The 26458-nt window shown below is 41.0% G+C and overlaps 1 protein-coding gene and 1 long non-coding RNA gene across 8 annotated transcripts in view; one reads left to right on the top strand and one right to left on the bottom strand.

The window, feature by feature from the left end:
* The window catches only part of COMMD10 (COMM domain containing 10), a 174930-nt gene extending 168910 nt beyond the window's left edge, over positions 1-6020 (bottom strand). For all 7 annotated transcript variants that reach the window (XM_057540906.1, XM_057540905.1, XM_057540909.1 and 4 more), the window contains exons 1-2: positions 5921-6020; positions 4381-4471 (exon numbers count right to left, since the gene is read on the bottom strand). In XM_057540906.1, coding sequence (XP_057396889.1) covers positions 4381-4471; positions 5921-5961 — 132 coding nt within the window. In that variant the 5' untranslated portion in view covers positions 5962-6020. The remainder of the gene's footprint in view (positions 1-4380; positions 4472-5920) is intronic.
* LOC103008118 (uncharacterized) lies at positions 6006-26458 on the top strand. The gene is made up of 3 exons (XR_451941.2): positions 6006-6145; positions 23691-23799; positions 26214-26458. It is a non-coding gene; the product is annotated as an uncharacterized LOC103008118 (long non-coding RNA).

The raw sequence follows: 26458 nt of genomic DNA, 5'->3' as shown, positions 1-26458 counted from the left end.
CATACACACACACCAACACCACAATGCAAGAACACATGGTACTAGTAGTCTGCATATGCCATAATTTAAAATGTATACATATCATTTTAACCTAATAAACTAAGTTGTAAGAAGCCCTCCAGCTTATATTAAGTACAAAATAAATGCATTTTCAGGGATAAGCTACTCTTTTCTTTCTTTGTCCACATGGGTGAGGCCAATTCTTCTTTGAACAGGACTGTGCTGCACATTGCTAGGACATTTAAAGTCCCGGGGCATGAAATGCCGGCAGCACCCTCCATACATTGTGACAACAACAACAACAAAATCCTCAGGCATTTCTGTAGGCTGGGGTTTACAACTGTGACTGTCCTTTATATTAATATAATGAGACTTCTCTAGCGGTCATAATGAGGAAATATGGTGGTACTCACAAGTCAATCTATCAAATAAAAGAACTTTTATTTTAAACTTTTAAAAGCAATCTTTCTGAAATGTACGGCACCCATTCTAGGCTTCTGTAAACAAAGTATATTGGATTACACTAGATTCTTGCAATAAGTCAGATCATAATTACGAGCATCCAAGTTCCGTCCTGCAGTTAGTTTCCTAAAGAACTGCTAAGGTACACTGATGATTTTTCACTTCAGAAAAAACCCTCAGATTTCTTTGCTTTTGTACTTCTTGTGTCTGATTTTCGTAATTCTTCCATTTCAGTCTATACCCAGCAGTCGATCCTTGAAACTGCCCACATGCCCCATTACAGGAGCGCCTTCAACCCCCAGTTTGTTGTTGCTAGTAGGCCATGGCCAGAAATCCAGACACCTCATCTCGCAGAACTAGACATTTAACATAGTAACATCGATAGGTTTTGTGGGAGGGCCTAAGAGTCTCTGGAGCAAGGTATATGAGGGTTTTTTTTTAATTGCATGAGTTGTGACAGCTATTTTTAAAAACTTAGAGGCCACAAATGTTTGTTTTTAAGTTCACAGATAAGGAAGTTACTATGAGTTCCTTCAGTGTTTCCCAATGCAGACCCTATTAGCATGCAGGATGAGACAGTTCTTTGTACAGGGCTGTCCTACTCACTGCAAGACATTTAAAGGTACACATACACAATGGAATATTACTCAGCCATTAAAAAGAATGAAATAATGCCATTTGCAGCAACATGGATGGACCTAGAGATTGTCAAACTGAGTGAAGTAAGTCAGACAGAGAAAGACAAGTATTAAATGATATCGCTTATATGCAGAATCTAAAAACAGGATATAAATGAACTTATTTACAAAACAGAAACAGACTCACAGACTTGGAAAACGAACTTATGGTTACCAGGGGGGAAGGGATAGTTAGGGAGTTTGGGATTGACACGTACACACTCCTATATTTAAAATGGATAACCAACAAGGACCTACTGTATAGCACAAGGAACTCTGCTCAATATTATGTAACAACCTAAATGGGAAAAGAATTTGAAAAAGAATAGATCCATGTATGTGTATAACTGAATCACTCTGCTGTACACCTGAAACTAACACAACATTGTTAATCAACTATACTCCAATATAATATAAAAAGTTAAAAAAATAAATAAAGTTCCTGGGCATTAAATGCCACCAGCACCCTACACACATTGGTAACAAACCACCCAAAATTCCCAAGTATTCCTATATGCTACGATTGCTCAGGAGTAGGGCCAGTTCAAAGAAGACTCCCAGACCCATACTTAGGCGTGCCCATATTCTATACCTAAGCTTACTTTCCCCATGTTTATTTCTACTAGAGATTCCAAGGAACCAGTCTGGACAAAAACAGATATCCTCTGCCCACAATCCCATTTTACCAAGATCAAACTTGGTAAAATCAAAATGTCAAGCTGATAGCATTAAGAATAGCAACCAAATCCCTAAACCTCTTCACCAACTTACCTGCATGCGGTTTCACCGCTCTCAGGACTCTGCCTGTCCCAAGGCAAAGGCCAACTTGACAGACCAAGAGTACATAAAAGAAAGCTGGCAGATCTGAGATGTCACTGCAAACTCTTTGATAAGAGCCCTTATCACAACTGGAGTCCCTCTGGAAGAACATTCCCTAAAACTGTCCGGGTGGGTTGGGGGAGTGGGGATGGGTTGCCCCTTTCCTGACTTTCTCTCCTGACTTTCTGCAGGCAAGTAATCAAATACAGATGTTTCTGTCCTCAGCTGCTTCAGCTCTCAACAACCACACCTTCTCACCTCCACTCCCCACCTCTGAAGGCACAGCATTCAAACACCTCTGTGGAATGCTTTGGCCATTCAGTTACCCTAAGATAGATATTAATGTTTTCTCAACTCCAGAGGGTCAAAGACAAACTCCAGAAGGTCACGAGTTTCCTGCAGATGTTCCATCCTCCCACAGTATGAAGAACAAAAGATGTATATAAGTGTTTTGTGTCCCATATCACTTTGTATGTGTTTAAGAAGGCAGCCACCCACAACATTGTAAATCAACTATACTTCAATTGAAAAATACAATAAAATAAATAAAATAAAAATTAAAAAGAAGGCAGCCACCAACTCAGACAATCAAAGAAATTCTCTATCAACTGCCTGCATCATTCACTTTGGGACTGATTTATATACCGTTTCACACTCTTTCCTGAGGCTTACTGTAATGAGTCAGAGGGATGGATTCTGGAGCCAGACTGCCTTACTAGCTAGCTGTGTGACCTTGGGCAAATTACTTAACTGGTCTCTATCTCAGTTTCTTCATGGATAAAATAAGGATGACAACAGTACTTACTTCCTAAGGGTGCTGTGAGGATCATATGAGTTAACACCACAAAGCCATCAGAACAGCACGGGTCACAGAGGGAGCAATGGAACTGTGCATAGCAAACACCACAGAATGTAGCTGCCATTGTTACTGTGGTTGTTCCTCCTGTTTCTCCTTCTACATCACAAATTCCTTATGGGCAGGAATTCAGAGAACCTATATTCATTTTGTGTTTCCCATGGCAAGGAAAAGAATGAACTCCAAGAATAGCTATTGAGTGCCAACTGCATAAGTATCAATATATCAAGTGTAGGAAATATAAAGATGAGTAAGACATGATACTTAAAGTATTCAAGGTCAGAGAAAGACCCTGTAATCATGAAACAAATACTTAATGATGTAGTACTAAAGTGAGGTGAGGATGAACCGTTTTAGAAGCAAAGAAGAGAGGACGAGCTGCTGAGAGTAGGACTGTCAAATCCTTGGAAGATGAATAGTTTATTCACTAAAGAAGGGAAGATATTTCAGGTAAGGGAAAGAATATATTACACAGACACCAAGTGGAAAAAGTTCACAGTACGTTCCAGTAAAAGAGCATAGTCCAGGGTAACTGAAACACTTGCAAAGTGGGGAAAACACAGACTGCACCTATATTGTAACGTTATTATGATACAATGTTAAGGAATATGAACTTTTTCCCAAGAGCAATGGAAAGTCATTGATGGCTTTGAACACTGTAAAGATATGATCAACTTTTTTTTTTTTTTTTAGGAAAAAAATATTTGGAAAGATAAATGGAACAGCACCATGAAGAAGTGATAAGAAGGTAGAAGACTACAGACAGCGCTACCAGTTTGAAGGTAACTGTTGTAGTCCAAGGGAGAAATAATAAGGGTCTGAACTAGGATTACGAAGAGAACTTGGATTTGAGAGATACTTCAGAGGGAGAAACGGCAGGGCTTTGGGACTGGCCTCTGGCCAGGAAAAAGAAGAGGTAAGAGTCTGGGTTCTCATTTAATGGTGATACTTTGCACCAGGCAGAGCAGTTAGTGGGCATTCCTTTAACACATGTTGAATGGAATTAAATTTTATTAACCTGATAAAGAAGTTAACTAAGTAATGTTAGCAAGTTAACCAAGTAATGAATTACTAAGCATCAATATATCCAAGATAACCACATCCGTGAAATAAAAGTGGAAGAGAAAGATTAAATGAAAAATTACATACTGGTTGATAGCAAAACTACAGAGTTATTTTTAAGACAAAGAATGAAATCATGATATCAGAATTTTCCCAAAGCGTGTTCCACAGAGCCTTGGTCCCAAAATAAATACCATGATAAAACAGTTCCCTGGTCAAACACATTTGGAAAATTTTGCACACAACAGTCACGCTTAAATATTTACCATTAACACCACCATAAAATATACTCTGAAAAGTCCCATGATTTAAAAAAATTAATTTGAATGAAGACAGAAGTTCCCAAACTTTTGACCGTGGGATATTATATTTTCTAGAGACCCGGTGTTCCTGAGGACATGCTGGAGAACAATACCTCGCAAAAAAGTACTTCAAGTAGAAACCTAGAGTTGCAGTGGAATCACGAGAATATATTATAATCTACAGAAGTGCAAACATACAAACCTTCAGGTGAAGTTTTTGAAGAATTCGGGTGAGCAATCGTGGAAATCTTCCTATATCTATTTCATTTATCAGCGACACTGCTTTTTTCATGCTAAATAAATTCATAAAACAAAGTTTTAGAATGAGTTTTCCCCAAGTGGTACTGTAGTTACCGTAAGTACAGCTGCCTGTTAAGTTTTCATTTCGACAACTCTGCTTGCTACAAGGTAAGTCTGAGTAAAATAAAGAAAAACAGGTGATGGCCAGCAAAGGCAGGACGTTTCCAAAAGATGCCCCCAAAAGTACTTCTGTTGAAAAGGTCTATTTGGCAAATTTTCTCTTTCTTCTGGGCAAGGCAAACTACTAGGAGAAGCCTGCACTCTGTGGGGAATGGTATTAATTTAGGAGTGAAAGTTTATGTATCCACTTAACTTAAAACAGAACTTTGAGAAGAGTGGGAGGAGGGAATTGGCAATTACACCAAAAATAGAAAGAAAAGACTGCTGCATGGCAGGTAATGGAATAAAAAAAAAACAAACAAAACTACATACAATATCATTTGGGGTCACTGAGTACACAGCTGTTTTAAAACCCTGTTTCAATTGTAATAATCAACTTAAATTATGTGATAAGAACAATTCTACTGCACCACGTTGAATATGGTTTACTGATGTCATGTGTTACCCAGGACACTGGTGTGAGAAAAGGAACTGGCTGTCAGAACTCAAGTAATCAAAAAAGTTAAAACTTCAAAATGACAACTCTCTTCTTCAAAAAGACTCCTGTCCAATCTAGACACAAAGTTATTCTCCAGCCTCAATTATTTGCCTGTATACTTCCGCACTTTTCTGCATCCACACACCACCTGCACTATTATTTATTTTTCACTAAATGGAGTCATTTTTACTTAAATAATTTTATTTTAAAACATAAGTTTACATCACCACTATAGACAGCCGACCTTACTTACCTACCATAAACAGAAATGAACTAAATAAACAAATGAATTCAAAAGAAATCAAATGAAAACAAAAGCAATGTTACTAAATTCTGTCTAGATACTGTTACAAGCCAAAAACTCCTGGCCTGAGGCCTAGTCTATCTTGATTGAAAAGATATATTAACGCGTGTTAGGTATTCAAGACCATCCGGGACCAATGGGAGACTTTCTCATCATCAGGAGGTCTGAAAGAGAACTGAAAACGGAAACGGAATACCTTTCCACGTGATTTCAGTGTTACTCCAGGATGGCCTGGGTACCTGCGATACAGCCTCGGGGAACGGTGACACTGACCACACACTGTCGTACTGACCTCAGCTGCCCAGGCCCACTGTAAGCCCACGCAGGTGAACTACCGTGCAGGTGGACGCACCCGCAGTCTCGCGCGCTCCCGCGGGGCCCGCACCGCGACTCTGCCAGCCCCGCGCCCGCCCCTCCGGACACCCGCGGCCCCGCACCTGCCCCTCCGCCCCGGACCCCAACCCGCGCCTCGGCGACAGACAGCAGCAGCACCCTTACGCCTGCCCTGCCCGCGCTGCCCCCGTGCCCAGCCGGGGTTACCTGGGGCTCTCCCGCAGAATCAGCGCCGCGGACGCCGCCATCCTCGAAGCTCCCTGGCCCCGCCGCCAGGATCAGCTGTCTGGAGTCCAGCCAATGGCGGCGGCAGCGGCGGACGGCAAGCCGGAAGGCTCAAGCCGCGCAGGGGCCGCGCCGCTCCGGTCCAGCGGTCCTGGAGGGGCGAAGGGGTGTCGCCGTCGTCCTCCCCGCCGCTCCCGCCGTTCCGAGGTAAGGCTGTACATATATTGATTTATTTATATGTACATTTTTGCCTATTTTATATATATACGCATACCTGGATATGGTGTGGCTATTTTTATGTATTATGTAGGTAGTGTGTGTGTATAAACATATACTTTTACTCTTGCGTGCATATACACATACTTTTTTTTTGGAAAAAAAAGTTTAAGCACTGCCCGCGGTGTCTGGCCTGCGCTGCAGATGGGCAGGCGGTGGAACGCGCTCCCCGAAGGAGCCCAGGGCCAGCTCCACCCTGTACCCTGCGCCACCAGCCCTTCCTGTATCTACATCCCTGGAGCTCTGCAGTGCCCCACGCGGAGCCTGGGCTCTTTGTACTTTTATTCGTTCAATAGTGTTCTCTGAGCACCTACTGTGTGCCAGGCACTGTGCTAGACACTCGGGATACAAAAAGACCAAAATTCCTGCCCTTGAGGTTTGCCAGCAGGTAAATGGGCAAGTGTCCGTTGCGCCTTTCTTTGTGGTCGGGCACTGAGCTAGGTACTGCAGAGTAGCGGAGATGAATCGCCGCAGAGAATGCGATTAAGGACGTCTCAGGAGAATAGAGAGACAACGCGGGTTCAGGAATACCTTTGTCTCACTTAGAGAAAAACATGTAGTGCATTAAGGGGATTCAGAGCTGGGAACAGTGATAAGGCATCCGAGGTTGGATCAGGAAAACTTCCTGGGACAGGTGGCATTAAGAAGCCTTGAATGATAGGTTGTGGCATGTACATTTAGTCTGGTGAGAAATGGGGAGCCATTAAATGTTTTCAAGCAAAGAAATGTTTGTGAGAACTCTGTTTGTTTGTTTGTTGAAGATTACCGTAAGCAGAATGATTATTGGATGGGAAAGAGGTAAGCAGGAAAGCCAGATAGGGAGCTACTGCAATCACCTATGGAAAGCAATAAAATCCTTGGTAGTAAAATGGCATTGGAGAATGAAAAGATAGTGGATGAATTAGAGTTACATTTCAGCTGTAGAATCTTCAGGAGCTGAGAAAAGATTGGATTTAATTTTCGTACCCAATTATGTTTTACTTAAATTATTATTTACATTAGTTGGCATTCCTAGAGCAGCCCTGAAACATCCTAACTGAAAGGAGAAGCCAGATTGCAAATTAAAAGTGAATAATCCCCACATGGATAATTGAGTCAATTATACAGTGTATTGAACACATACAAATACATATGGTTCCACAACACTCCACACATTTCCCAATTTGTGCAGCATCTGAAAAAAATGTACGTGGATCTACATAAATTATAGGTGTCTGATACAAACACAGATTACCTTACCTGGCACATTAATAGAGTCCCAGTTCGCTCAACTTTTGAATCATTTCCCTTTTGTCTTGATTCATTGCCTGAAGTAGAGCCACTAACCAGGTAAAACTATTTTGAATCTCTAGGAGGAGGAGGTGAAGTTTACCTCCTCTTCAGTTCCCTTCAAAACTATAGCTGGGATTTTGAGCCAAAGAACCTCAGGGTGGTTTGAGCCCTGAATCTGTGTAACCTGGAACAAAGCACTCTACCTCACCAAGTTTCCTCTTCCTGATCTGCAAAATGGAGGTGAGAATAATGTCTGCTCCCCTGGGCTGTGGTGAGAATTAAACAGCCTGATGTGTATGTGCAAGAATCTCTCTACCTTCCCTTATAAAGCAAAGCACAGACTTCCAAGATTTTAGCAAAACGGTGTCCAGTGGACACAGAGGGCCTCTCACTATATTTCTCTTCATTTTCACTGATGGGATGATCACTTCTTTTTTTTTTTTTAATAAATTTATTTATTTATTTATTTATTTTTGGCTGTGTTGCGGTCTTCGTTGCTGCGCACGGGCTTTCTCTAGTTGCGGCGAGTGGGGGCTACTCTTCTTTGCGGTGCACGGGCTTCTCATTGCAGTGGCTTCTTTCGTTGTGGAGCACGGGCTCTAGGCACGCGGGCCTGAGTAGTTGCAGCACGCGGGCTCAATAGTTGTGGCTCACGGGCTCTAGAGTGCAGGTTCAGTAGTTGTGGCACACAGGCTTCGTTGCTCCACAGCATGTGGGAATCTTCCCAGACCAGGGCTCGAACCCATGTCCCCTGCATTGGCAGGCGGATTCTCAACCACTGTGCCACCAGGGAAGCCCTGGGGTGATCACTTCTTATTACTACTTTTTCCTATAAAGGCTTGATGCAGTGAATAATTTCAACCCCTAAATGAGACTATTACCCCAAATATTTCTGTAGTCTCTGGAGTATAGGCATACCTATCCAAAGCTACAAGTCCTTGTAGTTGTCTTCCTGTTGCCACCTGCTGGAGAGCAGGAAATGTACCTCCTGGAGGCATAATTCCATAACCACACTTTACTCCTAACCCCCAACTTGTCAACCCATCTTTATGATAGATCCAGAGCCCAGACCTGTTGCCCCTGATCTATTAGGGCTACTAAACATGCTCAGTGCCCTGAAGTTTCTTCCATACCCTTGCCTTTATTGCAAACTTCTGCCAAATTCACCTTTTTTTATTTTCTGTGTTAGTCTGGGTTCTCTAGAAAACAACCTGAGTTGCATGCTGGTGTTTCATTGGGGCCTGTAATTGTAGGGAAGTAGGAGTGAGGGCAAAGGGAAGGAAAGGAGGAATGAAGGGAGGAGGAAAGCAAATAAAAGGTGGCATGTTATCCAAATTGTTACAGCTTCAAAACCCAGCTTATTTCTCAGAGAGACTATTTCAAGTTGCTGTGTCTTGCAACAGCAAAGAGATAGCAGGAGGGGGAAAAATTTTGTCTGCAAACTCTTTCCAATCTGCTGTCTTTTTTTGGTCCAAATTTGTCCTATGGTTCACGCCTCCCCTGAGCTCCTGGGGTGTGTTACCTGGCACCTCTAGGCGGCCACTGGGAAATCCAGAGCTTCCATGAGTCGGGTAGAGTAGGAACTGAGTCTGCAGCTGTAGAAAAGAGCCCTCGGCTCAATCCCTGCCAACACCCATCTCAGATGTCTCCTCCCCAATCCCTGCCCCACTAAGGCTGGCAGCAAGTGACAGGAGATTTAAGACCACGGGAATAATTCAGCATTCCCAGGGGTCACTTTACTGGGAAAGTCAAGCAACGGGCTGAAGCCTGGGATGCAGCGGGGTGAGCATATCTGGGGAGGTACATAGCCTGAAGACAGTTTTACTCCTCAAGTGGAATCTCAATACAAGAACTGCTTGGGCCCTGAGTGCTTCAGCTCTTAATTGATGCAGCTTTTTCAATTCACGTGTGCCTAGTTGTTTTACCAAAGTCTATCAGAACACAGGTTGGAGTGAGGTTGGTGACCACCCTCCACTCTGTCTTTAGAACTAGGTGTGAACTTTGTCCCATTTGGAGCACCTCCTTTTTGTGTTTTTTGTTTGTTTGTTTGTTTGTTTTTGATATGGACCACTTTTAAAGTCTTTATTGAATTCCTTACAATACTGTTTCTGTTTTATGTTTTGGTTTTTTGGCCGCGAGGTATGTGGGATCTTACCTCCCCAACCAGGGATCGAACCCACACCCCCTGCATTGGAAGGCAAAGTCTTATCCACTGGACCGCCAGGGAAGTCCCTGGAGCCCCTCCTTTTTGATGGGTTCCTTCCCAAGGGCCCCATGGCAGTATCCAGCAATGTGGCCTCAGTCTGCACCCGCCTTCTCCCTACTAGGCATGATTTATATGTTTAACACGCAATGAAGTAGAGCCAAAGTCTGGGCCTACTTTTTCCAGAAGTCTCCTCCAACGCTTAAGAAAACCCTGGGTACATCAAGGAACCCAGCCCAAATCCATTCCTCAACATTCCAGCCACAAATGTAAATGATTATCTTTGGAGGAAAGGTAACACCTACTCAGCCATCAGAACGGTATCTGAGCCCCAGGAATCTAGTCCAGCTGAAATGACCTTTTAAGTAAGCTCTTGATATATACTGTCAAATTGTGGTGGTGGGGGGGTGCCGGGTGTAAAGGATTTTATTACATACCCAGATTATTCTGGCAATGGGTTAGCTAAGTATCTGGCCCAGGACCCTAACGCTATGAAAGTCTGCAGTCTTACAACTCACCCTGAGTTTCTCAGGTGAGCTATCAAAGGTAGTTGAGAGTCACATCAGGGCAGAGGACTGGAGCTGCCTGCCACTCATGGCCTATACCCAGACGACTGGCAAATACAAAAGTCACATCCAGCTGCTTTGTCATGCTCGCTTGCAGAAGCCATTGGCCCAGTTTTCCTCCTTCCCTCCACCTCCCCGTCTCCACACCAGCATCAGTCACACTTTCCAGCCCTGTTTTTAGCTCTGTTGTCAGCACTTACCTCATAAGTGTGAGTGAATCAGTTGGGATGTAACTGAAGAACAGCCTTCTACGTGGTAAACGTGTAATTGTTCCACATTTTCTCCCCAGATTCTCAGGGGAATGAAGTTTTAAAATCACATATTCTAATTTATGAGTTGGTTATGTGAATGTTCCTGTTTAATGTGAGATACATTAGGAATCAAGAAAGCATAAACATAAAGTCTTCTCTGAGTATTTGCGTACCAGGCTGTGATGTGGAAAGGAAGCAAGAAGCTTAGAAAAAAAGAAAAGAAGGAACGGTATCAAGGGTGCAGGCCACATTTGTCCATACAAACAGTATTTATGTTCACCCACCCTTAACTGAATGGAGGGTGGGGAAGGGAATGGGAGGGAAACTTTTATTAAAATGTAACAAAAATATACTTTGTGATATATGAACAGATCTCCGTTCTAATCTATTCTCCAACTTAAAGTTGAAAACCATCTCAAATTATCACCCTTCCATTTTAATTTGTACCTAATTTCCTTCACTCAACCTCTCAGAGGCCCGTGCCATTAACAGGACTGATATTTACACGTAGGATGTGTGAAACATTGAATGGTTTCTTCAGTAATTTTCACCCGTGAGCACAGTTTGAAAAGAATTAAATGGTGCTTCCCTTATAGACATGTCCACGGAGGCACAATTGCAGATTCCTCTTTACCCAATGACTAGGAAAGGAAATAAAAACAGTAAACACCACAAATAGGCAACTGGAAAAAAGAAACCTACCTGTTGACAGCAAACAAAGGAAGAAGCATAGCTTAACAACACACTTGGAAAAGCATCTGCCAAGAAAAAAAAGAATGTCTGCTTTGGCTAAGCTGTCTCTTAAAGGTGAGCCCCGCACTGCTGAAACAGTACTAGGAAAAGAAGGCGTCCACAAAGCCAGGAGAATTCTCCTACCCTGCACCTTAAAGAAGAGCAGAGGGCTTCCCTGGTGGCGCAGTGGTTGAGAATCTGCCTGCTAATGCGAGGGACACGGGTTCGAGCCCTGGTCTGGGAGGATCCCGCGTGCCGCGGAGCGGCTGGGCCCGTGAGCCACAGTTGCTGAGCCTGCGCGTCTGGAGCCTGTGCCCCGCGACGGGAGGGGCCGCGATAGAGAGAGGCCCGCACACCGCGATGAAGAGCGGTCCCTGCACCGCGATGAAGAGTGGCCCCCGCTTGCCGCAGCTGGAGAAAGCCCTCGCACGAACCGAAGACCCAACACAGCCAAAAATAATAAATAAATAAATAAATAAATAAATAAATAAGAAAATCCTTTAAAAAAAAAAAAAAAAAAGAAACCGAGTTTAAAAAAAAAAAAAAAAAGAAGAGCAGAAGTGGAGGGGGGTAAATAGTCAGCCCAAGGGGAGTCACGGGACATCCTTGGAGAATGTATGTCTGTGAAGGCAGGTGCAGGATGCCACGGAGGGTGGAGGAACCTCCAGGAGTCAATCTTTTGGTGCCCCTGGGGGAGGGGAAAAGTAGAACAGGCGGAAAAAAACAAAACTATATCTAATATGCCAAATGATGAATGTGGAGCTGGAAATCTGAAGAGAAAATAAGAAAAGCTATCCTGAGGAAAAAAGCCAGTGGAAAAGGTTACATCAGAGCTGCAGTGAAAATAGCCTTTCTTCCACCCCGAGCTCCCCACCTCATTGTTAACACTGGCTGAAACCCATGGGCACCCCAATCCTTCCCCCCATGCTACATGGAAATGAAAGACTGAAATAGGGGTGTGAACAACCAGGGCTGACCCAGGAGGAATCAGAGGCTCTGCGGTGCCACAGTTAGTGAAGGTTTGTCCACCTTCAGGGACTGGGCATGCCCCTACCAAGTGGAGTGAATCCTGATACAGAACAGTTAAGGGAACCTCAGAGTTGAGACAGCGAAAATTAAATCCACCAACAAGTGCTCAGTCCCAGCTTCCCTCACTTAAGCTTTTGTAGGAAGAAGGAGGAGGGGGAGAGGGAGGGGGAGGAGGAAGGAGAGAAGGGGGAGGAGGGGGAGGAGGAGGAGGAGAAGAAAAGTAGATAGAATGCAATTCTGAGCCACCGGGATGGAAAAACAGATCTCACTCAAACAGGCAAAGGAAGTAAGGTGATTAGGCACTACATCAGAGACAACAGAGGTCTGGCCAGAACTGTCCACGCTAAACATAAATAGGATGAGAAGAAAGGGCATAACAACTATGCAATCATCCTACAGAAAAAGAGAGGTATTCAGCATACAAGAAACAGATGAAAAGTTCAGCCTGGAATAAAACATAGCCTAAGAGACACAAGAAAATGCCACGTGATTGCTCAAGATAAAATTTAAGACGAGGGGCTTCCCTGGTGGTGCAGTGGTTGAGAATCTGCCTGCCAATGCAGGGGACACGGGTTCGAGCCCTGGTCTGGGAAGATCCCACATGCCGTGGAGCAACTAGGCCCGTGAGCCACAATTACTGAGCCTGCGCGTCTGGAGCCTATGCTCCACAACAAGAGAGGCCGCGATAATGAGAGGCCCGCGCACCGTGATGAAGAGTGGCCCCCACTTGCCACAACTAGAGAAAGCCCTCGCACAGAAACGAAGACCCAACACAGCCATAAATAAATAAATAAATAAATAAATAAATAAATAAATAAATCCAAAGTTTAAAAAAAAAAGAAAAGAAAAAAAAAACCTAAATTTATAAATTAAAAAATTTAAGACGAAAATAAATTCAGTGGAACAAGAGCTAAAAGACAACTTGATGAAACAACAAAATTAGATGTAAAAGGCATGGCAAAACCAAAGAAAGAAATTGAGGACTAAAAGCACACCATCTCCTAATTAATAGGTAAATAAGAAATGGAAAGAAACAGACTAGATACAATTGCAAATTGAATTACTGATAGAAAGAAACGGCTATTTATAGCAAAGGCAAAGGAGAGAGACAAGCACAAAGTAGATACTGAGAACAAAGAAAAGCCAACCTGAGGATAACTGTGTCCCCAAGACAAGAACACAACAAAAAGACACAAAAAGACATTCATTTACTGTAATAAAGAGTCTGACTCCATTTCGATGTGACTGCGGACAGATTTCAAGCCCCCATCACTCCCTCTTCCCTTCTGCCCCACATCTGGGCAAAGTGATGAGGAAGCCCGGTTGCTCCCTCCTTAGTCCCTGGCAGGATGTTCAAACCACACAAGCCCCTGCCTGTGTGGGGGAACCCTCATCCCGGCCCTGCTCCCTGAGCACCATAAGACCCCAAGCAGGTCACACTCCCTGCTCTCTCCAGCTGTTTTCTGACCTGCTGGGAGCCTGTCCTGCTCACCCCAGAAAGCCTCATGATATGAGCAATAAACACTTTCATAGCTTCTTGGAGTGTGCGTGTGGTGCCACCAGTCTTTTTTTTTTTTTTTTTAACATCTTTATTGGAGTATAATTGCTTTACAATGTTGTGATAGTTTCTGCTGTATAACAAAGTGAATCAGCTATACGTATACTTATATCCCCATATCTCCTCCCTCTTGCGTCTCCCTCCCACCCTCCCTATCCCACCCCTCTAGGTGGTCACAGAGCACCAAGCTGATCTCCCCATGCGATGCAACTGCTTCCCACTAGCTATCTATTTTACATTTGGTAGTGTATATATGTCCATACCACTCTTTCACTTCGTCCCAGCTTACCCTTCCCCCTCCCCATGTCCTCAAGTCCATTCTCTAGTAGGTCTGCTTCTTTATTCCTGTCCTGCCCCTAGGTTTATCAGAACCTTTTTGCTTTTTTAGATTCCATATATACATGTTAGCATACAGTATTTGTTTTTCTCTTTCTGACTTACTTCTCTCTGTATGACAGACTCTAGGTCCATCCACCTCACTACAAATAACTCAATTTCGTTTCTTTTTATGGCTGAGTAATATTCCATTGTATATATGTGCCACATCTTCTTTATCCATTCATCTGTGGATGGACACTTAGGTTGCTTCCATGTCCTGGCTATTGTAAATAGTGCTGCAATGAACACTGTGGTACATGACTCTTTTTGAATTATGGTTTTCTCAGGGTATATGCCCAGTAGTGGGATTGCTGGGACATATGGTAGTTCTATTTTTAGTTTTTTAAGGAACCTCCATACTGTTCTCCATAGTGGCTGTATCAATTTACATTCCCACCAACAGTGCAAGAGGGTTCGCTTTTCTCCACACCCTCTCCAGCATTTATTGTTTGTAGATTTTTTTGATGATGGCCATTCTGACTGGTGTGAGGGGATACCTCATTGTAGTTTTGATTTGCCTTTCTCTAACATTAGTGATGTTGAGCATCCTTTCATGTGTTTGTTGGCAATCTGTATATCTTCTTTGGAGAAATGTCTATTTAGGTCTTAGGCCCATTTTTGGATTGGGTTGTTTGTTTTTTTCATTTTGAGCTGCATGAGCTGGTTGTATATTTTAGAGATGAATCCTTTGTCAGTTGCTTTGTTTGCAAATATTCTCTCCCATTCTGAGGGTTGTCTTTTCGTCTTGTTTATGGTTTCCTTTGCTGTGCAAAAGCTTTGAAGTTTCATTAGGTCCCATTTGTTTATTTTTGTTTTTATTTCCATTTCTCTAGGAGGTGGGTCAAAAAGGATCTTGCTGTGATTTATGTCATAGAGTGTTCTGCCTATGTTTTCCTCTAAGAGTTTGATAGTGTCTGGCCTTACATTTAGGTCTTTAATCCATTTTGAGTTTATTTCTGTGTATGGTGTTAGGAAGTGTTCTAATTTCATTCTTTTACATGCAGCTGTCCAGTTTTCCCAGCACCACTTATTGAAGAGACTGTCTTTTCTCCACTGTATATCCTTGCCTCCTTTATCAAAGATAAGGTGACCATGTGTGCGTGGGTTTATCTCTGGGCTTTCTATCCTGTTCCATTGATCTATATTTCTGTTTTTGTGCCAGTATCATACTGTCTTGATTACTGTAGCTTTGTAGTATTGTCTGAAGTCAGGGCGCCTGATTGCTCCAGCTCCATTTTTCTTTCTCAAGATTGCTTTGGCTATTCGGGGTCTTTTGTGTTTGCATACAAATTGTGACATTTTTTGTTCTAGTTCTTTGAAAAATGCCATTGGTAGTTTGATAGGGATTGCACTGAATCTGTAGATTGCTTTGGGTAGTGTAGTCTTTTCACAATGTTGATACTTCCAATCCAAGAACATGGTGTATCTCTCCATCTGTTTGTATCATCTTTAATTTCTTTCATCAGTGTCTTATACTGTTCTGCATACAGATCTTTTGTCTCCTTAGGTAGGTTAATTCCAAGGTATTTTATTCTTTTTGCTGCAATGGTAAACGAGAGTGTTTCCTTAATTTCTTTTTCAGATTTTTCATTATTAGTGCATAGGAATGAAATCTATACACAGAGATTTCTGGCATTAATTTTGTATCCTGCTACTTTACCAAATTCATTGATTAGCTCTAGTAGTTTTCTGGTAGCATCTCTAGGATTATCTATGTATAGTATCATGTTATCTGCAAACAGTGACAGCTTTACTTCTTCTTTTCTGATTTGGATTCCTTTTATTTCTTTTTCTTCTCTGATAGCTGTGGCTAAAACTTCCAAAACTATGTTGAATAACAGTGATGAGAGTGGGCAACCTCGTCTTGTTCCTGATCTTAGAGGAAATGGTTTCAGTTTTTCACCACTGAGAAGGATGTTGGCTGTGGGTTTGTCATATATGGCCTTTATTATGTTGAGGAAAGTTCCCTCTATGCCTACTTTCTGGAGAGTTTTTATCATCAATGAGTGTTGAATTTTGTTGAAAGCTTTTTCTACATCTACTGAGATTATCATATGGTTTTTATCCTTCAGTTTGTTAATATGGTGTATCACATTGATTGATTTGCATATATTGATGAATCCTTGCATTCCTGGGATAAATCCCACTTGATCATGGTGTGTGATCCTTTTAATGTGCTGTTGGATTCTGTCTGCTAGTATTTTGTTGAGGATTTTTGCATCTATGTTCATCAGTGATATTGGTCTGTAGTTTTCTTTTTTTGTGACATCTTTGGTTTTGGTATCAGGGTGATATGATAGTGGCCTTGTAGAATGAGTTTGGGAGTATTCCTCCCTCTGCTATATTTTGAAAGAGTTTGTGAAGGATAGGTGTTAGCTCTTCTCTAAATGTTTGATAGAATTTGCCTGTGAATCCATCTGGTCCTGGGCTTTTGTTTGTTGGAAGATTTTTAATCAGTTTCAATTTCAGTGCTTGTGATTGTTCTGTTTATATTTTCTATTTCTCCCTGGTTCAGTCTCAGAAGGTTGTGTTTTTCTAAGGATTTGTCCATTTCTTCCAGGTTGTCCATTTTATTGGCATATAGTTGCTTGTAGTAATCTCTCATGATCCTTTGTACTTCTGCAGTGTCAGTTGTTACTTCTCCTTTTTCATTTCTAATTCTGTTGATTTGAGTCTTCTCACTTTTTTCTTGATGAGTCAGGCTAGTGGTTTATCAGTTTTGTTTATTTTCTCAAAGAACCAGCTTTTAGTTTTATTGATCTTTGCTATTTCCTTCATTTCTTTTTCATTTATTTCTGATCTGGTCTTTATGACTTCTTTCCTTGTGCTAACTTTGGAGGTTTTTTTGGTTCTTCTTTCTCTAATTGCTTTAGGTATAAGGTTAGGTTGTTTATCTGAGATGTTTCTTGTTTCTTGAGGTAGGATTGTATTGCTATATACTTCCCTCTTAAAACTGCTTTTGCTGCATCCCATAGGTTTTGGGCCATCATGTTTTCATTGTCATTTGTTTCTAGGTATTTTTTGATTTCCTCTTTGATTTCTTCAGCGATCTCTTTGTTATTTAGTAGCATATTGTTTAGCCTCCATGTGTTTGTATTTTTTACAGTTTTTTTCTTGTAATTGATATCTAATCTCATAGCATTGTGGTCGGAAAAGATACTTGATATGACTTCAATTTTCTTAAATTTACCAAGGCTTGATTTGTGACCCAAGACATGATTTATCTTGGAGAATGTTCCATGAGCACTTGAGAAGAACGTGTATTCTGTTGTTTTTGGATGGAATGTCCTATAAATATCAATTAAGTCCATCTTGTTTAATGTGTCATTTAAAGCTTGTGTTTCCTTATTTATTTTCATTTTGGTTGATCTGTCCTTTGGTGAAAGTGGGGTGTTAACGTTCCCTACTATGATTGTTTTACTGTCGATTTCCCCTTTTATGACTCTTAGCATTTGGCTTACGTATTGAGGTGCTCCTATGTTGGGTGCATAAATATTTACAACTGTTATATCTTCTTCTTGGATTGATCCCTTGATCATTACGTAGTGTCCTTCTTTGTCTCTTTTAATAGTCTTTATTTTAAAGTCTATTTTGTCTGATATGGGTATTGCTACTCCAGCTTTCTTTTGATTTCCATTTGCATGGAATATCTTTTTCCATCCCCTCATTTTCAGTCTGTATGTGTCCCTAGGTCTGACGTGGGTCTCTTGTAGACAGCATATATATGGGTCTTATTTTGTATCCATTCAGCCAGTCTGTGTCCTTTGGTTGGAGCATTTAGTCCATTTACATTTAAGGTAATTATTGATATGTATGTTCTTATTACCATTTTCTTAATTGTTTTGGGTTTGTTTTTTTAGGTCTTTTCCTTCTCTTGCATTTCCTGCCTAGAGAAGTTCCTTTAGCACTTGTTGTAAAGCTGGTTTTGGCAGTGCTGAATTCTCTTAGCTTTTGCTTCCCTGTAAAGGTTTTAATTTCTCCATCGAATCTGAATGAGATCCTTGCTGGGTAGAGTAATCTTGGTTGTAGGTTTTCCCCTTTCATCACTTTAAATATGTCCTGCCACTCCCTCTGGCTTGCAGAGTTTCTGCTGAAAGATCAGCTGTTTACCTTATGGGGATTCCCTTGTATGTTGTTTGTTGCTTTTCCCTTGCTGCTTTTAATATTTTTTCTTTGTATTTAATTTTTGATAGTTTGATTAATATGTGTCTTGGTGTGTTTCTCCTTGGATTTATCCTGTATGGGACTCTCTGCACTTCCTGGGCTTGATTGACTATTTCCTTTCCCATGTTAGGGAAGTTTTCAACTATAATCTCTTCTAATATTTTTTCAGACCCTTTCTTTTTTCTCTTCTTCTTCTGGGACCCCTATAATTTGAATGTTGGTGTGTTTAATGTTATCCCAGAGGTCTCTGAGACTGTCCTCAATTCTTTTCATGATTTTTTCTTTATTCTGCTCTGTGGTAGTTATTTCCACTATTTTATCTTCCAGGTCACTTGTCCGTTCTTCTGCATCAGTTATTCTGCTATTGATTCCTTCTAGAGAATTTTTAATTTCATTTATTGTGCTGTTCATCATTGTTTGTTTGCTCTTTAGTTCTTCTAGTTCCTTGTTAAATGTTTCTTGTATTTTCTCCCTTCTATTTCCAAGATTTTGGATCATCAGTCTTAATAGCAAACCAAATTTGGGGTGGGGAGTCCATCTCCTCTCTATGAGATGATCACAACAAATATACACTAGAAGACAAGTTGCCTACAATGTTGGAAAAACTGAATCTGTACTTTGATGAAAGAGTAAATTGTTTTCTGGAAGAACCTGATATAGAATGATGATGCTAGGACAAATTCTTGTAAAATTATCAAACTCCTAGGATAAAGAAGAAATTCTTCAAGCATCTAGGTAAAAAATGTAAGTCACTTACAAGAGGAAAGAAATTAACAATTCTCAGACTCCTCCATAGCAATGTCTACAAAGTTTTGAGAAAAGTACATTCTGTCCAGCCATGATGCTATTCAGTTATTAAAGCAAAAGTCAGATATACTCAAATATGATTGTAGTTATAGTTTTCATGAGTTCTTTTTGGGAAGACTGATAGTTAAAAACAAGCCAACCAAGAGATTAATAAAAACAAAGAACACAGGAATGGAGGTGCTATGGCATGTAGTGAACATTAAATCCATTTAGAACCGAGATTTAGTAAAAATGGGAATTATGCTTATGAGATTAAATATAAATATTTTAATATTTGAAAATGTAAAATTTATATATAGCTAAGAAACCTAATTTAAAATGCACAAAATAAGTGGAATAAAGTTTTAGGAGTACTGATTTCTTAAACTTTCATGGCACAGTATCAATAAATGCTATCTTAAATGAAATACATCACTTAAAAAATGAATTGACTGTAACTTCTTAATCTTTTCTTGATCTTTCCAAGGGTAACAATCTAGAGAGCTGTAGTCTGAATACGGCTAATGGACTATGGAAATATTTTGCTTCCTCATTTTCTTTGACCTACTCAGTGATGACATAGGCAATGTAATCAGAGAGATTTTTTCTTTTGAAAACAATAGCAGCAACTTGAAATCTATAGCATGCTTCATGAATCGTATTGTCACTGCTCGTAAAGCCACTTGAGTTTGTGACCCCTGTCTTAGAGGAATATTTTAGGAACACACATAACTTTGTTAAAGAAACAACTTATTTTTTTAAAAAGCAATTTCTTCGCTTTCTTTCTTTTCTCTTATCCACTTTGATAAAACTATGTCTATATAGCCATATATAGGTGTTATAGACTGCATACAGTTTGAGATCTAGAAAAATATCCATATAGAGATTACCGGAATTAGGTTTGGCTAGTGTTTACAGTATTATCTCTGGTTGCTAAAATTTTCTATAATTTTTTACCTTCTACTTTACTTCTCTGTACTGCTTGAATTTCCAATAATGAGAATGTATTATTTTAATAAAAACAATAAAATCATTATTCAAAATATAATGAAAACAAAGTGAATTAGTTACATGTTCAAGTTAGTTTTTTTATATGTATTAGGTACTAAAGGAGGTTACATATCAATACAAATACTTTGGGTGACCCAAATATTAACACCATTCTCAAGGTAATTTGTATATAATATTAATTTATTAATCATTATCAAAATTTACTTGTTTTTTTTTTGTGTTCAAGGAAAGAAAAGCCCAAAATAATTTATTAATATCCCTGCATTTGAAAAGAATGCAATCATATATCTCTTCAGTGTAACTGCCCCTCTTTTATTTACACAGGATTTTTAAAGGTTTTTTCTTTATCGTTTGCTTCGATTAGCAAATTGATGAGACGACATAGTTACTATCCCCCAGGAACTGTCAGCATAGCGTCAGTAAAGACAAAGCATAGTATCAGTAAAGACAAAGCCAAATAGCCAGAGAGGCCCCAGTCTGCTTCATTAGAGCCACAGGTAACAACATAAGGTTTGTTTGACCCTTCTCCCCGTTTCCTCATTGTTCCAACCACCTGCCTGCCCATTCTCAGTTCTAAATCTGGAGTCGAGGAGGTTCTCCTTTGTGATTTGAATAAACTATGGATTTTAGTTAATAATAATTTGTTGGTATTGGTTCATTAATTGTAACAAATATGCTATTTAATCTAAGATGTTAATAATAGGGGAAACTGAGTGTGGGGTACTTGGGAACTTTTGTACTGTCTTTGCAAGTTTTCTGTTTTCTAAAACTGTTCTAAAAGAGAAAGTTTATTTTTTTAAAAAAAAACCTATTAACTATTTGCAACTTTTTAAATTATAAAGGCAATACTGCTGTCAAAATGACACATATAAAACTTAAATATATCATCATCTCCGTGGTTTCTCATAGCAGCACAACTAGATCACAGGGACCGTTGGGGATGCTGTGCTGTGCAGCCCATACCCTCCTCCAGGAAGGAGGGCTATATTCCCCCAGCTGCTGGGAAGGTTGCTGGCTGACAGCTCTAAGCTGTCAGTGTTCTTCAGGGATCTCCTCACCTAAAGAACCCCACCCAGCTCAAGGTCACATACACTTCTCAGGGCAGCCTGTCTCCAATTTCTATAACGTAAATGCTCCCACCATGGCCTGTTTCAAGCTACCAATGTTTTGTCAATGAATGCACACTTGGGAAGAGATGTATGCAATCTCTCCCCTCCAGAGCTAGTAGGAGCCAACTCCAGCACACCACTGTGTCTCCCTGAAGTCAAACTGGGACAATGTCAAAGAACCATTTCAGCTCCAGAGCTTCCTGGGGCCAGCTGAGTGCTTGGTCTGACTGCATCACAGCCCACTCTCCCCCTCCATCAAATCCTGCTTTCTTCCCACCCCTTTCCAGGTGTTGAACTCAAGAGCCCTCCTTAACCAACTTCCTGCATGCTAATTTCAGCTCAGATTCCACTTACTGGGGAACCTAAGTTGCAACAGGGATTCTTACTGGACAAACTGATCAAGATTATTACTCAATGACTGCCTCAGGTACTTGAAGACAATTATGATGGTGATGATGATGGTAGAGGTGGTCATGGTGATGGGAAGACAAAGGAAAGGAAAAGTTTTTGTCTGATAGACTCCTGAATTTTATTTGAACAAGGATTCAGGATATTTGTCAGGTGGGACTGAAAAAATAAAAATGATAGCCAAACATCTTAATGAAAAGAATTTATGTTACCATCTAGGAAACCCAGAGGACCTTTCATAACCACGCCAGCTTTACTTTCACATTCCCCTCAACACGTGATCCATGATGTCACTCATCTTCAACCAATGTGCTTTTATCCAGCATCTTCTTTGTGCCAAGCTCTGTGCTAAGAATCTGGTGTCCAAAAAACACAGTCCTCCTCAAAAGGAAGTTACTAACTAATGTGAGGTCTAAAAAAGGACAATACAAAGCAAAAAAGTGCCAGGATTGATGTGAGCACAAGGCAGGGTAGATGCTCTGAATACACAACGATAGCCACCATTTATCAAGCTATGCTTACTGTGTGCCCGGCATTGTTTTAAATGCTTTGCAAGCATTGTTTCATTAAATCCCACAACAATCCTGTCGGCAGGTCCACTCTCACAGATAAGAAAACTCACAACGAGAGTCTGAGTGGCTTTCCCACAGTGACTCAATGAGTGGTGGGTAGAGCCATGATTTGGACCCCATGTGCTAACTCAAGACCTAGAACTCCTAACCACCGTCCTGCTGAGGGATGGAGAATGACTGAATCTAACACGGAGTGTGTGATTGGGCTGAAGACAGAAACTCTGTAATGAAAGAATAACAAAGAGACCACAAAAGAGACTGGGAAAAAACACTCAGAGAGGAAGGAGGGGAAAGAAACAAGGGTAGAGATGATTTCAAAAAGCAGAGCATGGTCAGCAGAGTCAAATACCAAGAGAAGGTCAACCAAAATAAAGATGTAAAGGTCCTTGGGCTTTAACCATGGTGTGGTCCTTGGAGATCTTGGCAAGGGAAGTTTTGGTTGACTAGGGGGTAGGCGGAGCTGATCACAGTGAGTTGAGAAATAAGTAAATAAGTGACAGAGAAATGGACACAGTGAGTGTTGAATATTATTTCTAGAAGCTCAGCTGTTCGGAAAAGAGGAGGGGTCAATAGACAGGTTTAAAGGGAGACCTTTCTACAATAGGTTTTGCTTTGGTTTTTCTAAGAAGGGAGCATGGGTAGCTTATGGCTGTTGAGTTGACTTGCCTAGCTTCTCTTCCACCTTTTTTGTAACAGCCCCTGATTTTATTTGGGCTAATCCCCTTCTCCCACTCTATGCTGTCTTGGTGGGACTGCTAATCTGGGAAGGTTCTGACCTACTGTAGGACCATTCAGCACTTTCCCAGGGACTGATTGACACCAGGACAAAAAATGGTTAGAGTTGATTCACCCACACAGTGATGAGTCCGGCTCCTGGTTAAAAAACCTACATGTGACTTTTCAGGCCTGACCATGGGCCATTACAAGAGCTCTCCCTGGACGCCTCATGGGAAGGCTGCCCTCCCCACACTGGTGCACAGCCAGGGCACTGTAATCTCTGAGGGGTGTTGCAGTCAAGGACTCGGGCCTCTCAGACCTGCGCTTTGCACATTTGCATTCATCAATTCTTGGTGTCTTTATCTGAGGCCTTGGGCAGACCTCTGCTGAGCCCTCCTTATCGGGAAGAGGAGGGAATTCTGAAGACATCTTTCCCCACTCTGACTCAATACCCAGTACTCATCCACTCCTAGTCCTCACCCCCTGGCCTCCCCATCCCAGGGTCCATAAAACCGCAGGAGCATTTTGTTCAGGGCTTGTCAACTGTAAGATGCCCGCCATGACTGCACTGATCTACCTGACCCTCCACCATGGGGAAAAAGGAACGGGGTTGGGGGGGGTGGTGCATCGTTTGGTTTTAGCCTCTTACTTATACGATCGCAGTAAGTGATTAAAGACTTAACTCATTCCTTTTTGGCTCTTTGACACCTGACAACTCAGCTCCTTCTCCCTGCTCAGCTAAGCTCCCGGCAACTGGTCCTGAGGACACTGTCCACCGTGCATTGCTCCCCAGCTCCATAGAGCTGTCCTGGCACCTGCTCTTCCCGAGGTGAGCTCTTGCACATTTCCTAACATGGGGTGAGCCCTTTTTTGGCTTAAATTAGCCAGAACTGTTTGCAGTTGAAAAACCTTAGCTGACATAAGCATGTCTGTATGCTGATCACGGAAAGCCAACAAAGACTAAGAGTGCAGAGATATAGAAAAGAAAGAGGAGAAATAACAACGATGAATAGAGTGAGGCTCCTGAAGAATCAGGGGAAAAGGGATCCAGAGGTCATTCCAACTGACTGGTCCTTGACAGGAGAGAAACTTGTTTCACTGAACCTAGAGACACGGAGGCAAGAAAAGGATAGAGATTTGTCTGAAGACTTGGGGCAGGGGAGATAATCAGGATGTCAAAGTTATTTGTGTTGGGTAACCTCTATCATTTCTAAGAAAGAGGAAACATTGCTGAGAGGATGAAGAGGTGGTGAGTTTAAAAGGCTAAAGGTGGGGAAGTGGGGGGGTGGTGGTGGGATGAACTGGGAGATTGGGATTGACATATATACACTAATATGTATAAAATAGATAACTAATAAGAACCTGCTATATAAAAACTAAATAAAATAAATAAAATTCAAAACTTCAAAATAAATAGATAAATAAAAGGCTAAAGGTTACAAGGTTACCGTGGCGACAGCTGAGGAGCTCATTTGACCAAAGGATGCATTGCCATGGGAACAGGCAACAGCATCAGTCTGCTTAACTAGTACCTTCATCACAGACAGCTTGAGAAAGAGACATAAAGGAATTACACATTTTATCTGAAATATTTTCTAAACTTGATGTTTTTGCTAAAATGTAGCCTTTGCTTTCAGTTATAACTTTAAAGAAAAAAAACACCAGAATAAAAATGTACTTACGAAACTTGAAAGATTGTCAAAAATTTGGAAGCATTAAATTTGCAATAAACTTTGGGGGGGAAACCCAAATCTATTTCAATAGCGGTGTCTTGGTTTTGTTCTCTAAAACTTAAAGTACATATGAATGGCCAGCTGAGGGAGCCAAAACCATGCATATAGCTTTTCTACAAAGCTTTTAGGAAAGTGGATTATTAAAAACTGCAAATGCAAATAAACTTCATCTTCCAAGAATGTATGCAAAAATTAAAGAAATAGTATAATTTAATGCTACTCTGATGCCAAGTACATTAGAGAAAATTTCAAAGCTACAAGGGGATTCTGAATCTCAAGTAGTTCAAAAAAGAAGCATTCCTCCCTCCCTCCCTCTCTCTGTTTCTCTCCTCTCTCTGGGGCTGGTTTGTAGTGACTCCCCAAAGCTAGGTCATTTGTATTCTATTTAAGTGGAAACTTTCTGTGAGTTGTATCAACACTTGTTCAGCTCCTGCTGCAGGGAGCATACTTGTTACAGGTGTGTTGACAAGAAACAGGACAAGAAGCTCTGGCTCAGACCTCTTAAGTCAGGCTTCAGGCATAACTTAGGAAAGAGAAGGGACGCATTTCTCATGGAAGTCTGTTAAAAAAAATTGCTGCCACTAAATAGAAGTGTCTTTCCATTTTCTGCATGATACCTGTGTTAGGGTATCTTGTTTATAAGCAAGAAAATCCAATTCTGACTAACTTAGTGGGGAAAGGAATTTACTGAAAGGATGCTGGTTTGTACTATCCTTTGAATAGTTTATAACTAAAATTTGGGGGAATATTTTATAATGAAAAATGATAATAAGAGTTTATTTTGAACAAACTTATGTTCATAAATTTGAAAATTTAGATTAAATGGATAATTCCTAGAAAAAATATAACTCTCCAAAATTGACATTAGGATAGAATAAAATAGAATATAACTGTTTTTACAAATGCATGTATTATTAAACACTTTCTTATAAAAACCAACCAACCAACCAACCTCAGACCCAAATGGCTTCACTGGCAAGTTCCAGCAAATATTTAAGGAATATCTGGAAACCAAAGTCATCTGAAACAAAGCCTTCCAGAGAAGAAAAAAGAGATAGTAATCCACAACTCCTTTTGTGAGACGAGTATTACCTCGATATCAAAGACCACAAGGGATTCCACTTCCAGAAAGATGGGGTAGATGTGATAGGGACAGAGTAAAGGGACAAATTAGGTAATTAAGTAGTTAATCCCCCTAGGGGATTGTAAGTAAAGAAAAAAGTATGGGAAACCCATGTAAGTTAATGATCACTCAAGAAAGCAGGTTTGCTTAACCACACCACCAAGCAGGTCTGCTTAGCAAAAAAACCATCCAACAGAAGCATCAGACATGCTCCCAAACAATAGAACAATGGTGGCATGAGAATCACATCCTGCCCAGTGAGCTCAGTAAGTTAATGACCCCTGGGACATGCTCTCTGCACACATAAAAAACAATAATTTATTGAAAGGTGATATTTCAAAGTGAAAGACTCTCATTGTACTGAAACCTAAAATAATTTTTCCATAGTGCCATGGCAGTCCTGGCTTGACGATGTAGGGAGAAGAAAACTCCCCTGCCCAACCTGGAGGAGGAGTTGATGGTGGAAGCATGACATCTACTCAAGAATGAGGAAGATGGCCTTTTCCCTATCCCTACATTTCCTTTGATTATAAAACTGTATCCCACTAAGTTCTCAGGGTGAAGCACCCTCTCACCCACCCACTTGTGAGTCTCACAAGTGTCCCTATTCTAATAAATCAGTTCTTATTTAC

Source organism: Balaenoptera acutorostrata, chromosome 2, assembly GCF_949987535.1.
Source record: "Balaenoptera acutorostrata chromosome 2, mBalAcu1.1, whole genome shotgun sequence".
Classification (NCBI taxonomy): Eukaryota; Metazoa; Chordata; class Mammalia; order Artiodactyla; family Balaenopteridae; genus Balaenoptera; species Balaenoptera acutorostrata.
Note: the sequence above shows the minus strand (reverse complement) of the source record. Positions and strands in the feature narration are given on the sequence as shown.